This window comes from Macaca nemestrina, chromosome 8, assembly GCF_043159975.1.
Source record: "Macaca nemestrina isolate mMacNem1 chromosome 8, mMacNem.hap1, whole genome shotgun sequence".
In the NCBI taxonomy this organism is placed as follows: Eukaryota; Metazoa; Chordata; class Mammalia; order Primates; family Cercopithecidae; genus Macaca; species Macaca nemestrina.
Window position 1 is genome coordinate 6517880 of NC_092132.1, and position 15065 is coordinate 6532944.

General features: G+C 46.4%; 1 protein-coding gene across 3 annotated transcripts in view; it reads left to right on the plus strand.

Annotated features, from left to right (window-relative positions):
• Positions 1-15065, plus strand: part of LOC105488274 (collagen type XXII alpha 1 chain) — a 327347-nt gene that overhangs the window by 67779 nt on the left and 244503 nt on the right. For all 3 annotated transcript variants that reach the window (XM_011752157.2, XM_011752158.2, XM_071067774.1), the window contains exon 5: positions 9217-9328. In XM_011752157.2, coding sequence (XP_011750459.2) covers positions 9217-9328 — 112 coding nt within the window. The remainder of the gene's footprint in view (positions 1-9216; positions 9329-15065) is intronic.

Genomic DNA, 15065 nt, shown 5'->3' on the forward strand with positions numbered 1-15065 from the left:
AGAAGCACCCCGGCTCTACTGCTCCTTGGGTGGGATTGTTCTGAAGTCCACGTTTGACCCCATGTCCCAGAGTTTCCTAGGGGCAGTCGTCCATCAGGGTAACTGGCTCATGCCATACTCTGTCAGCCGCTTTCTTTCCCTGAATCCTGCCTCTACTCCCTGCTCAAGCACCTCCCCAATAAACCAGCACTTTCAGAGGAAACCAGAGACAGTGATATTCTTCAGGTGGGGCACCTGGTGTGAAGCTGCTGCCCAATGGGGTGCTATCACTGTCAGGGTTTATTTGTCTAATACATGAGATAAAGGTGACTTTCATCTTCACTTTGTTAACTTAATTTCCTTGAAATAAGTATATTTATATCTGAGCTATTAGGCTGGTGCAAAAAAAATTGTGCAAAACGTTAATGGCAGAACCGCAATTACTTTTGCACCAATCCAATACTTTGCCCAAGGTGTAACACTTCTGGGCATTTTCACTTCAAGGCTCCTGCTTTTTGCCTTGGAAATCCCCAGCAAGGCTCTGGCTCTCGGATAATCTATTTTCTGTCCACTGGAGTGTGAATGTGTCTGCCCAACTTTTCCCTGAGACCCCTCCCATTGATATCCATCTTCAAAGCAAATTCTTACCTTATTGCATTATCTACCTGTGGCTTTGGAAGCTATGAGTCCTTCATAGCAGTATCCCTCAAGTAATTCATTATCTAACACACATATCCATAGATGGGAATCCTTATGACAGTAATGTGATTAATAAAAGCAATAGTAATAATGAATGCCTCCTGAGCACTTACTGTGTGCCAGAGGGTTTACATACATATCCTCATTTACCCTCATAGCATATGAGATGCATTCCTCTGTATTTTATATAAGATGCACTGTTGCACATTTTACAGTTGGGAAAACGGAGGCACAGAGAGACTGAGCCACTTGCCTGAGTTTGTGGCAGAATCAGGATTTGCATTCAGACCACCACTCAGCAAAGCCCACATTTGTCATTGTTTTGCCACATGGAGTGGCCAGTCTTGGAGCTTGGACTGTACAATGTGTATTTCTAGGTAACTGATTCAACAGAGTGAAGAAATGAAGTCATGTTTGTCTTAAAAATCAGGCAAACTTACTCTGACCCTCAAAAGTTAATCTCTTTTTCTGTGATAAGAAGAGAAAAATAGGCTGTGTTGCCATGTAGATTCTGAACTCTTCCCCTTGGACTGGCCACCCCCAGACAGGCTGCCCAAGAGAGAGGACATAGCACTTTTGCTGTCATTGCATCTACTTGGTGGCTGGAAGAGTTAAAAGAAAATTGCACTTCCCTTGCTGCCACCAGGCCCATCCAGACCACTATTGTCTTTTCTCTGGAGTGTTATAGCATCTCTATAACCAGCACGTCAACCTCCAGCACTGCCTTCTTCCCTCCCCTTCATCAAGTGCTCTCTTTCTAAAACCTGGATTCCTTGGCTCCTGTAATCTAGTCCATGCTTCCTACTCTGCAGGAGAGGTTCTGACTCTTCTGTCCTAGCTTACTCATGAGTCTATTGGAATGCTTACTAGCCCCCAAAGATGTAGTGCTCCCCTTAGCTGATGATATTACCTCTGTGTGGTGTGCCCATTCTCACCTTATTCTGGCAGTGAACTCCTATTCATTCCCCAAAGCCCAACTCAACAGTCACCTCCAGGAAACTGCTTGAAGCCCCACAGGGTGATTAGTTGCTCTTTTTGCATTTTATGCTATTCTGAGAACTCCAATCTGAAGGCATTATAATTATTTGCTTCCCTGTCTACCTCCCCAGCAATTATATGGGCTGTTTGAGAGCAGGACTTGTTTGTGCTTGGGCTTTATTCTATGTGTCTTAAGAGTAGAGGACAGTACCTGGCACTTAGGAGGAATGTGACAAATGTTTGTTGAATGAATGGATGGATATATGAATGAATTAGTGAAAATAAGAAGCATTAATCAAAGGATGAAAACATGAATAGTTGGATGGGAGGCTGGATGGAGGGATGTACAAAAAGATGGATGGGAGAAGGAAGAAAGGAAAGGAGGGAGAAAGCAAGGGTGGAAGGCAGGCAGGCAGACAGACAAATGATCAAACAAATCTGTCTGCATCATCAGTAACTCAGAATGAATTTAAAGCTTTTTCATCATTCTATAGACTGAAGAATAGCAATTATTTTCTACTTAAGAATAATTCTGGCTGGGCACAGTGGCTCACGCCTATAATCCTAAAGCTTTGGGAAGCCAAGGCAGGTGAATTGCTTAAGCCCAGGAGTTCAAGACCAGCCTGGGCAACATAGTGAAACCTGGTCTCTACAAAAAATACACACGAAAAAATTAGCCAATTATGGTGGTGCATGCCCTATCTCTACAAAAAATATGCATGAAAAGATTAGCCAAAGCTGAGGTAGGCGGATCACTTAAACCCAGGAGGAAGAGGTTGCAGTGAGCTGAGATCACTCCACTGCACTCCAGCCTGGGTGACAGAGCAAGACCCTTTCTTAATAATAATATTGATAATAATAATAATAATAATAACAACTGATTCTTGCTGGGAAGATTTAAGTATGTGTGTGTGTGTGTGTGTGTACTCACACTTGAAAATGCAGGACTTTGAACAGATTTCTTAGTCTATGGCATATGTGGAAGATCCTTCCAAAGTGTCTGTTTGGTGACTGGGACCTCGATTATGGGCCCTCCTGTGTCAGTCCACAGCCAGAAGAGTCTTGAGGCCTCCCCTCCCTCTTTGGAGTCTTCCTGGAAAAGAAATCACAGTGCCACCTGGGCATCCTTCAGTCTGTAGAGCAAATACAGTTTGTGCAGTTCTGAATGCACAGAGAACCTGCTTTATCTACCGTCTCCTCTAATTATAACCAGCCCCGAAAAACTGCTCCAGCCATGTTCAGGCTGAAGAGTGAGTTATGAAGAGATGGAACCTCAGATTTGCCAGTTTAAATGCAGTCGGGTAATAGGGACAGCTTTTGTATTCTGGAAAAAATGCAGTCCCCAAAAGCCTCACCTCCAGGCTTTTCCATAAATGACTCTGGCTATTTTTAGGGCATATCTGGGCTGGGACTATGAGCACAAGGATGGGAATACATGTAGGAGATTGGAGGCATAGGTCTTAGATGGCCCTGCTGCTCACCAGCCGGACAGCCTTGGGTCAATCTTTTGACATCTCTGAGCCTTAGTTTCCTCACCTATGTAGCAGTGGATCCTACAGAATGTCTTCAAGAGTCCCTCTCAGCTCTAATAACCAAATGTTCTACAAATTCTAGCCAATAAAAGTGTTAGGCAACTTTTCTAGAAGTTTAGCTACTTAATGCTTAAAGCATATGTTAGGCATGTGCAGGTCTCAAATTTGGCCACAGACATCCTGGATTTCTTTCTCTTCCCACTTGGGTCCCCCATCCAGATAGTTACCAAGTCCTGCCCATGGCAGCTTCTAAACAGCCCTCTAATTCAGCTGCTTCTTCCATCCCTGCCTCCTCACTTGCCCTCATCTCTCCAGGCCTACTCCTGGTTGGTCTTCTTACCCGTCCGTCCCCTGCTGCCAGAATGACCTTGGAAAATAGAAACCAGATGCTATTTATCCCTCACGTTAAAGCCCTCTGTGGCTCCTCTTTGCCTGAAGGAAGAAACCCAATCTCCCCGATGGGGCCGACAGAGCCCAGCCTGACCTGCCCCAGTCTACCCCATTCCTAGCCAGTGTACTCTCGCCGTGGGTCCTGATATCCCACAGTAGCCCAGATGCCTGTTCATGATTGCAACCTGAGCAGCCCACGCATCATCTAACACATAGGACGCCCATTACAGTGGGTCATGAATTCCTTAATTCTCTTCTTCTCTCCTTCCACAAACGACCCTCAAATTCTCAAACAGGAACAGCAAAAGCAGCAGGCATTTTAATGGAGAAACAGATCAAATCATCCCTTTCCTCAAAGAGCTCTCCATCTACTGGAGGAGGCAGCCCCATAAACATAAGCTCTCTGCATCTTGCCCAGACCCATGGAAATTCCTAGAGGAACTAAGCCAGCTGGGCGGAGGGGCGGGGAGAGGGGGCGGTGTGAGGGCAGCAGCAAAGTTCCATCCAGGTCGACCTTTGCTGGATGAGGTGAGGAGCTCACAGTAGGTGCCTGGCACAGCAGGTGCAGCCAGTGACCTGGGCCATTGCTAAGGTCTCCTGACACCATGTGGTCCAGTGGCTTTCCTGGCTTCAGCGAGGTGCTCCCTCTATTTTTTGCATGAAACAATTGCTTTTTTTATCTCACAGTGCCTTGCATCACAGCCTGCTTTCCTCGGGAACATTTTTTATTCTCCTTCCCAGCCCTTATTTATTTTGGGCAATTTATCTTTTTTTTTTTCTTGGTGCCCTTTGCTGCCACCTAGTTAATTCCTTGTTGTTCCAAGTTTTGTTGTATTCAACTCTTTGTTTTTGTTCACTGAAACCAATAAAAGTGGAACCAGAAAGTAGAGCATAGGCTTGCTTTTTGAAAACAAGTCTATTTCATATATTCTCTCCAGTATGACTGCTGAGGGGGAAAAGCAGATGAGGGTGTCAGTTTTTAGTGGTGTTTGATGGTGCTGTGAAGTAGAGGCCCAGCCCACTTTGCAGTTCCCGGCTCTGACTTTGCACCTCCCACTGCTGGGGCTTCTCAGGCCCCAGGACACTTCCAGACACAGGGGCTCCAATACAGGGGCAGCCCAGTGGGTTGTAAAAGGCCCCTCGTTATATGGGGCCCAGTCAGTTCCAACAGCTGCTCCTCACTGGGCCTGCTTGGGAGCCCAGAGCTGTGGGGACTCTTCATGCTTCTGTCTCTAGGTAATACTGAGACTGCAGCCTCTGGGGCATTGAGGCTCTGTTCAGGTGGGCTGGCGGCTGTGCCAACAGCAGTGCAGTGGGGAGATAAAGGAGAAGGGGTGCTCTCAGCTTGGGTTCGGCAAATGTTTCCCAACACCTAACTTAGGATCTCTGGGACTTCCCAGGACTCCCTCCTTGGTGGGCGTGGCGACTGTCCCCAGTCATGCACCCTGGAGGCCTGGTCCTTATAACCAGAGTGAGAGAGACGGGGCTCTGGGGTCATGGCAGAGCTATTGCCAGGGGATCAAGCTTCACTTGGGTCAACAGGTTCCCATTGTGGTCCCCAGGTGGGGACAGTGGGGTTGACTGAGGAACTCCTGGGTGCTGATCCCCCAGGTATTTAATCCCATCATCACACTTAGGTCTTATGACACCCCTGCAATAAATTATTCTCTCCATTTTTCCAATTACAGAAACAGGCTCAACAAAACCAGATGACTTCCTCAGTCTCCTAGCTGGAACTCTGTGTGGGAGCAGAGTGCCTTGGGCTGCGTTAAACATTGCTAATGCCCAGTGTGCATTGTACCTTTACCTGGGATTAACCCCATGGCTTTGAGTAGGAACTGTGGCTGTTCTGTTAACTCCTATCTCCTGGCATACTGAACAAAGGGATTCTTCACTGCACAAAACTGCACATTCAAATGAACTGTTATGCAAGAAATGCAGTTTGACTGGGACTCCTTCCAGCCATGGCACAAATTGGGGGAAATATGATCAATAGTTTTTGGTGCTAAAAACACAAGAGATGATCTAATTGCACCCGAAATTCTCCCAGTTTACAGATGAGGAGACTGATACTCAGAAAGAAAGTGACTCAGCCAGGGTCACAGGATGTTGGTATCAGGGAGACCCACCCACCTCTCCATGCTGCATGTTTGTCTAGAGCTTGTGAAGGTTTAGAGGAGTGATCATGCTCTCATTCAGGGCTAGGGACCCATTAGAGCATCCAGCATTTAGTGAGCAACTATTGTGTTTCAGGCATGTTCCTACACATTTTCTCATTTAAAACTCAAAGTGATTTTCCAAGACATGAATGTCTAATAGTAGAGTCAGAATGTATTACCACTGGCAGACAGGCAGACACTGTGCAGGGCCATTGTCCTGTCCAGGCCTGGTGACTGGTTTTTCCTTTTCCTTCCTTTCCCTTCCCCTTCCTCCTTCCCCTCCCCTCTCCTCCCCTCCCCTCCCCTCCCCTTTTCCTTTTCCTATTCCTTTTCCTTTTCTTTTTTCTCCTTTCCTTTTTCCTTTCCTTTCCTTTCCTTTCTTTTCCTTCTCTCTCTGTTACCCAGGCTGGAGTGCTGGGGTGCGATCTCAGCTCACTGCAACCTCTGCATCCTGAGTCCAAGCAATTCTCCTGCCTCAGCCTCCTAAGTAGCTGAGATTACAGGAACCCACCACCCCTGGCTAATTTTTATATTTTTAGTAAAGACAGGGTTTCACCATGTTGACCAGGCTGGTCTTGACCTCCTGACCTCAAGTGATTTGCCCACCTTGGCCTCCCAAAGTGCTGGGATTACAGGCATGAGCCACTTGCTTGGCCAAGTGGTTATTCTTAATGTCCCATTTGGTGGATGAAGACATGAGGTGCAGAGAGGTTAGTAAATTGCCTGAGAGCTGGCAGGGAGAGAAAGTGTGGGAACAGGGATTTGCATGTGAATTGTTATCATAGCCCTTACTTGTCTACTACACTGTGTTATTATTATACCAATTTTACAAAACTGCAGAGGAAACAAGCCCAGAGAGGTTGAGGCTTGTGCTCAAGACCACACAGCTCATTAGTAGGACTTCACTCAGGATATCTGGTCCACGTGCTGAGTGTTCTCTCCTCCACACAGTCTCTCCCAGGGACCAAGCCTGTGTTACAGCTCAGAGTGAGACCTGTGTTCAGTTTGACAAATCTGCACTGTGGGCTGGCCCTGCAGGTCCCGAGGATGGGGGATCGGGTGGCGAACTCAGCAAGCCAGGTCCTGTCCTCAAGCAGTTGGCGGGTGAGGAAAGCTGGCCTCGCTCAGCCTGTGCCCAGTGGCGGCCTCTCAGCTGGATCAACCCATGCACCACAGGGGACCTCGGTTGTGGGACTGTGGGTGCCTGCTCCCTCCCACAAACCAACCATCTCCAGAGATGCTGAATCACTCACACTAGTGTGTGTAAACAAGCACGGTTTGGAGCGGTGCTTTTTCTATCTATAGTGAAGCTTCTAAATACTGTTCCCATCTTAAGGACCCAATATCATTTAACATTATATCATGAATTCCATTAGCCAGTGTGTGAAATGCTATTTAAAAATGACATAATGGCAGCTCTTAGTCATTTTCCGAGAACTTGACAACCTTAGGATGGCAAGGGGCGGGGAATGGTCCCATCCAAAAAGTGCAGGGCTTCAATCCCGGAGCAACCTTGCCTGCTCAGAACCCCCTTCCCAGACCATCGCAGGCCAGAGCAGGCCTCTACCTGGTAGCTTCCTCCCCGAGCACCTTCCCTGTCGCCCCAGCCCTGTTCCTCTCCAGTGCTGCCCCTGCTCACTGATTCTTCGTGCCTGGAATCGTACTGTACCTTTGCACTGTGCATTTCCTTATTTCCTGGGGTCCCCACCAGTTCCAGTTCTCCTGGAGCCAGGATTTTGTGTTGGCGCCTGCTGCAACCCTGGAGCTCACAGGGCTTGGCATATTGCAAGCTCTCAAAAAGATCTATTGAATAAATACATGACATCTATGGACAAAATTAGCATTAGAGAATGCTGCAATTGTGATGAGAAAACAGTAAATATGAAAAGTGCTTTGTTGGTGATTTACTGTATGTCAGGTACTTTATGAAGAACTTTGTATCATTTAAGTCTCATAGCGATGAGGTACATTCTAAAATAATCCCCTTTTTACAGATGGAAAAAACCAGTGCTCAGAGATGTCAGGCAACCTGCCTAAGGTCACCCAGCAAAGACATGGTGATTAGGATCACAACCCAGACCTGTCCAATTCTAATACTCAAACTTTGCATCAGGACTACCTGCTTCCCTCCCTGGCATTTCTTACACAACGCTTGGCATGGACCTGGCTCTCAAAAGCGTATACTGAATGAATAAATGATCTCTTTGGGCAGAATTTAGTGGTAAAAGAGGCCAAGAGGCTTCAATCATTATGTTAGTTCTACAAGTTCATTTCCTGTTTTTTTTTTTTTTCTTTTTTCTTTTTTTTCAGTGGTGCCTTAGAATACTGGAAACAGTGAGGAACTCTTCCTAAAGTCTCATAGGTTAGGTGCCAATACCGAGAAGTATATTATCCCTGGGGGTGCACAGATGGGTTCAGCCTGGTGCCTGCCTTCAGCCAGCTTCCCTGTAACCTGCTGAGAGCTTTTGCCAGTGTCTGAGAGAGACAGTTTCAGGCGGATGTTGAGTCACAATGTTAGCCTCCAGAACAAGTGTTGTCCTCAGGCCCCTCTGAGAACCTGGTCTGCAGAAAGCATCCCACTGTGGGGGAATGTGGACAAGCATGTGCTGGTGGTTGTGGGAAATAACTCGTAAAAAGAAACCCACTGTATGAATTTCTCGCCATATGCTGAGTGCGCATATTTAGGGTCTTACGCAATTGTCACAGAGCCCTACCCAGTAGGCATCATTGCTGTCCTTCCACGGTGAAGTATGCGAGACTCCTGTGGGTCATGTGACTTGCCCAGTGTCACATACACATGGCTGCTCAGGATCAAACCCCCATCCCTTACCCTTGACCCTCACCCAAGTCCAAAGCCCCTGATTTTTCTGTTACTTTACATTGACAATGCATATAAGGTCCTCTCTTAGAGGAAAATTAAACTGAATTAAGGAAAAACAAAACAAAATCCTTTCAAGTAATGCAGTCTCATGAAGACAGTTTAATCCTCTCGGATGTTTCTCTCTTTAAAAATCATGAAACTTAAAAGCTGCCAAACTATCACCCAAGTAAAGTCCAAATGCAAGGCAAAAATACGGCTGCAGAAAGGAAAGCCCTCGGTGGCCGTTTGCCTGCAGAGCCAGCCTGCGTGAGCGAAGAGCACACATCTGGGCTTCGTGAACACCAGGGCCCTGTGGCACTCACACAACCAGGACACCCTCCATTTGTCTCACACTTAACCACATGCACACACATTTTCTTGAGAAAGCCAGTGTCTGTGTTCTTCTGCACCTTTTTCCTGGAGTTGAAGCCGAAGCTGTACATCTCATTACTCCGGTGCTTATGTTTTCTCCCTGAATATGTATTTGAACAATCCCCTCCCGATCTGTTCTCCTGGGGCAGGAGGGGCAGGCTGCCTTTGCAGAGAGCAGATGTGATTTTTCTTTGTCCTTTATACTCTTCCATCTCCAAACTCACTCCCAGCTCTTCTCTTTGAACAGGTTTTGACCTGATGGATTTGTTCAGTGTGAAGGAAATCTTGGGGAAGAGAGAGAATGGCGTGCAGAGTTCTTATGTACGGATGGGATCCTTCCCTGTGGTGCAAAGTACTGAGTGAGTGGTCACTTCTCTTTCCAGACCTGCCCAGGGTGTCATGGGAAAGGGCCAGAAAGGGGCCAGCAGCCTCAGTTTCATACTTGGCACTGAGCCAGGCTTTAACCTACTCAGTGCCTGGTAAGGTTGCCCTGTGATGAAGCAGCTGAACCACTGGACCAGGGAATTCAGCCTGTTTTTTAGCCAATCTATTATCATTGACTTCATTGGTTCTCTGCTCCTTCTACACCCATCTCTCCATACACATTTGGCATTAGCCATTCATTCATACATGTGTTTTTCTGTCCATTCATGAAATAACAAACGAGTATGGTTTAGTAGTGCATAGCACCTACTAAGGACCTGACACTGCATTCATGGCAGGTGTGGCTTTGCCAGAATCACGGAGTGGCTTTGGCCAGTTGAGACTGAGTATCAGTGTTGACTGGTTACTTGGCTTTACACATTGCTGAATGCCCTTGTGCCTCAGTTTTCTCATGTTTTCAATCCAAAGTGAATGTTCCTGCCTTGCAACATTATTGAGAAGACATCATGTAAAGATTTGTCCAGTTCCTGACACTTATTGGGCCTCCAGTCAGGAGCTAAAGATAATACCAAAATGAACACTCTATTCTTCTTATCACAGGCAGACAAATCTTTTGAAAACAAAAATGATACTGTTACCCAATCCAGACCCCAACAGAGCGTTCTTGGATCTCGTGCAAGAGAGAATTCAGGGTGACTCTGCAGTGCAAAGTGAAAGCAAGTTTATTAAGAAAGTAAAAAAATAAAAGAATGACAGAGCAGCCCCAGGGGCTGCTGGTTGCCCATTTGTATGGTTATTTTTTGATGATATGCTAAACAAGGGGTGGATTATTCATGCTTCCCCTTTTTAGACCATATAGGGTAACTTCCTGACATCGCCATGACATTTATAAACTGTCATGGCACTGATGGGAGTGTAGCAGTGAGGACAACCAGAAGTCACTCTTGTGATCATTTTGGTTTTGGTGGGTTTTGGCCGGCTCCTTTACTGCAACCTGTTTTATTAGCAAGGTCTTTATGACCTGTATTTTGTGCTGACCTCCTATCTAATCCTGTGACTTAGGATGCCTTAGCCATCTGGGAATGCAGTCCAGTGGGTTTTAGCCTCATTTGACCCAGCTTCTGTTTAAGATGGAGTTGCTCTGCTTCACACGTCTCTGACAGTATCGTCTCATGCGACCTCTCTTCCATCTTTAAACTATTAATATTTAACTGCTTCCAGTGTTCTTAGTAAACTAAAAGGCCAGGAAGAGGAAGGCCCCTGTGTGACCCGGCCCCATCCTGCCTTTGTGGTCTCCTGGCTCATCCTCCAGTCTTCCCTGTGTGTCTCCTGTCTGTGTTCTGGGGCCTCCCAGGCACCCTCCTCCCACTGGGAGGCCTTAGTTCATGTTCTTCCTCTACCTGGGACACCTGACCTGCTCATCCTGCAAAGCATGCTCACCCATTATGCTCTCTAAATGCCTTCCTTGAATCCCCAAAGTCAGGCCTTCCCCTTACCTACCCTCCTTCCAATTTGTACTTCTGTACAAAATGTGTTAAAGTTGAAGTTACCTGATCCATTGTGCAATAGTCTTATCTCCCCTGCTCAATGAGAAGTCCTAGCAAGGAACTGAGTCTTGGTTTCTGCTACAATCTCAGCACCCAACTAAGCCCTGCCCAGAGTAGGGAATGAGGAAATATTTGCTGAATGAATGAGTCAACAGCCCGTAAGGAGTGACAATGTTCTTTCAGATGCTAGTCTGGCGAAGACTGGCTTTGAATGCCAGCTCATAGAGTATGGGTTTCTGCATGTGTGTGATCCTTTTTGTTTTTTTAATTCAATGAGCATTCTCTGAGTGCCAGCCACACACAGGCACTGTTTCAGACCCTAAAGTCATTTCATCCATGGCTCACAGTGTCTGCATTGCAAGAGCGATTTTACAGAAGAAGAAATGAGACAAGTCACTTCCTCTCTGAGTCTCGTTTTCATGAAACAAAGACAATAATCACTGTCAGCCAACTCTTGAGAGAGTCATCTTCCCAGACAATGAGGTTCTCCCTCCACACACAGTCAGGTGCTGGGGGACGTTATTATGAATCACCTGGCCCCATGCTCATGTGGGGGGTGCACAGGGATGAGCAGAGTCTACAGCCTGTTTTCTCCTTCACTTCCCCTCACTTCTTTGCCTAATATGTCCAATTCACCACCCATTCTACTTGTAAGCAGGAAAAAAATCGTGTGGAACTTTTAAAAAAAGTGCAAAAGAGAACAAACAAAATAAAGAAAGCAAAAGTTACACAAATCTCGTGGAAGGGTCTAACCAAAGACCACTCTGTTTGTTAACCTTCTAAGGAGGCACTTGGATCAAAGAGCAAAGCAGCCGCATTCAGGCAGTGCTCTGTGGAACACAGCATGGGACCCCGATCCTGGCTCATGGATTTGGGCTCCTTCCTGTTCTCTGAGAGTTGCTCTGAGGAGGAATTTCTACATTTGTTTTCATGGCAAAGCACCCAAAATAAAATCAAATGGGCAAAGTTCTTTCTTTTCAAGAAAGGATATTACACTTTTAATTTCTAAAGCTTTGAAATTTAAACACACATACATACAATTTTAGTTTGCAAGTTAATTTTGTTCATAAAGAAAAGAGATGTCACTTTCAATATTTATATTTTTTTGCTCACCTGTTTAACATTTAAAGGGCACCTTATCTAATTTACTTCTCACGACAATAACGGAAACGAGCAAGGCAGGTATTATAGTTTTCACTTAGCTGGTACAACATTTGAGACTCAAAATGGGACAGTGATTTGTTCAACACCTCACAGATCAGAGGAAGCAGAGGTTGGCCTCAAACTCAGGTCCTCTAATTACACACCCTTTTCCCTTCCACTATCATCTCATATCTGCTGTATTATTTGTGGAAAAGATTGGATTCAGCTATTTCCTTTCTTTAGATGTTTTCTGTTGATGATCTTTTTTCTCCCTGATTAAAATGACTGATACACATATGTGTGTGTGTATAGATATATATATCTGCACATATATCCACATATGTGTGTGTGTAACCTAAGCAAAAGTTATTATAATCAGGGGAATAAAAAGTCATTAACAGATACATCTGTACTTTTTCTTGTGATATACTTGTCTGTGTGTATTTCAAAGGCATAAGAAGAAAGTGTGTTCAGGGGAAAAAAATAGCATAATTGGATTCATTAAGAAAATAAGGAGAAAATGGCCGGGTGCTGTGGCTCATGCCTGTAATCCCAGCACTTTGGGAGGCCAAGGCAGGCAGATTACTTGAGGTCCAGGGTTTGAGACCAGCCTGGCCAATGTGGTGAAACCATGTCTCTATTAAAAATACAAAAAATTAGCTGAAACCCTGTCCACTAAAAATACAAAAAATTAGCCAGGCTTGATGGTAGGCACCTGTAATCCCAGCTACCTGGGAGGCTGAGGCAGGAGAATTGGTTGAACCTGGGAGGTGGCAGTTGCAGTGAGCCAAGATCGTGCCATCCATTGCACTGCAGCCTGGAAGATAAAGCGAGACTCTGTCTCAAAAAAAAAAAAAAAAAGAAAAGAAAAGAAAGAAGGAGAAAATGAAAAACAAAGCAACATATTGATCTGTGGCTACAAAGCCTGTGTCTGTGGACGCAGGTGGGGAGGTCCCATCTTCCTCCTGCATGGGCAGTGACTAAGGGCGTCTCTGAATACTGAGGGAGGCCAAGGTGCTATGAGTGATGGGCCCTGTTCCTACTACCTGGATGTGATCCTGGGTGACATCCCAATTCAGAGAATGACTTTGAACAACTGGGCCATCATCTCCCAGCCTGGAGCTGTAAACAGAATCAGAATCTTGCTTGCAGGTCCTACAGCCAAACAAAGTCCCTGCGGATCTGCAAGTCTGAGAACCAGGAACTCAGACGCCTCCCCACTTCCCTTCCTGTCTGTCTGGCCAGGCAGGGTCCACCTCCTCCAGCAGGGAAGTCAATGTCATGTACATTCCCGAGGCAGCCCCCAGCCCCCAGGGCAGGATTGGGCTCCCCCACAGCAGGCTCTGCAGTTAAGAGTGCAGTCAGCTGATGATTAAGAGAAGAGTGCAGGAGAGCAGATCCCAGCTGTGTTTTCCTCTGCCACTTGGTAGCCAAATGGCATGGAGTTAACCCCTCAGAGCCTGGGTGCCCTCAGCTATAGCACGAGGATCAAAATACCGATTTTTTTTTTTTTCAGACGGAGTCTCGCTCTGTCGCCCAGGCTGGAGTGCAGTGGCGTGATCTTGGCTCACTACAAGCTCTGCCTCCTGGGTTCACCCCTGTAATACCTTCTTTATACATTCTCGTGAGGAAGAAATTAGGCAATATGTGAAAAGAGTAGTGGTGAGCTTGTGTTAAGCTCTGAAAAGATGTGTATTTTTATTAAATCCTAGAATCTTATGTCAAATGCGATCCTATGTGTAAGTGCTTTATTGAATCTGAGAAATACTATGAAAAAGTAAGCTAAACTTTATTTTGATAGGATGTAAGTCTAGGATAGATCAGTGGTTCTCAACTAAGAGAAATTTCACCCCCACCCCCCAGGGGGCCTTGGGCAGTATCTGGAGGCAATTTTGTTGTCACAACTGGGTGAGGGGTTGCTACTGCCATCGAGTAGGTGGGGGCCAGGGAGGCTGCTCAGACTCCTACAAGGCATGGGGCAGCTTCTATGTCTGTGTTGTCTAGGATGTGTTCTCCAGGAAGATCAAGCAGGCCCTGTACTAGCTCTGGTGAAAGAGAGGTTTCTCCATGGAAATGGCTGTTGACAGTTTTCAAAGTTCTGCATTCCTTCAACTTTTATGAAGTGCCTGCCATGTTGCAGGGACCCGAGTAGGTGCTGAGGGACAGGGATTTGTCAGTGTTTCCTCACCAGGGACCTCACAAGGAAAATGTGGGGAGCCTGGAGAGCTGGAAGACAGGTGGCCGTGAGTCGAGCAGATGGGAGAGATGAAGAAGGAGGGGGTGATGTCAACAACGTTTTCCAGAACTCTGTTGTGAAGGGAAGGAGAGGGAGAAAGAGAGGAAATGGGAGATTCCTCAGGTCCCGACTGAGGATGTGCAGTCAGGGGAGGCTGTGTGTTGGTGGGGGTGGCGGGGTTTTGTACTGATATGCAAGAGGCAGGAGGGAGCTCAGGTGCCCTGTTCATGATACAGAGGAAGATGGAAGAGCAGTGCTCTGAGGACAGAGGGACTGAGGGATGGCATCTTGGTTCTTGGTCGGGGGATTGATCCTCCCCAGAAGGGAATGAACAATTTTCATTTCTGAATTTGGAAGAGGAAAAGCAGCCCCAGAACTTGGCGGGGGTGGAGCAACAGGGAGCTGAGGCCTCCCCAAGGTGAGGGGCTGGCTCCACAGGCCAGGCAGGAACCTGGGCCTTGTGGGAGAGAAGAGGATGTGCTACATCCCAGTCTATTCTGGCTGCTATGACAAAGCACCATAAATTAAGCTGGGTGGCTTATACACAGCATTTACTCCTCACAGTTCTGCAGGCTGGGAAGTCTAATATCAGGGTCCTCATAGACACCATCCTTCCCTGCACTCTCACATGGTGGGAGAGGTAAACAAGCTCTCTGGGGTCTCTCTTTTAAGGGCACAAATCCCATTCATGAGCCTTCTGCCCTCATGACCTAATCACCCCCCACCAAAGCCCCGTCTTCTGTTACCATCACCTTGGTGTGAAGATTTCAACATAATGAATTTAGG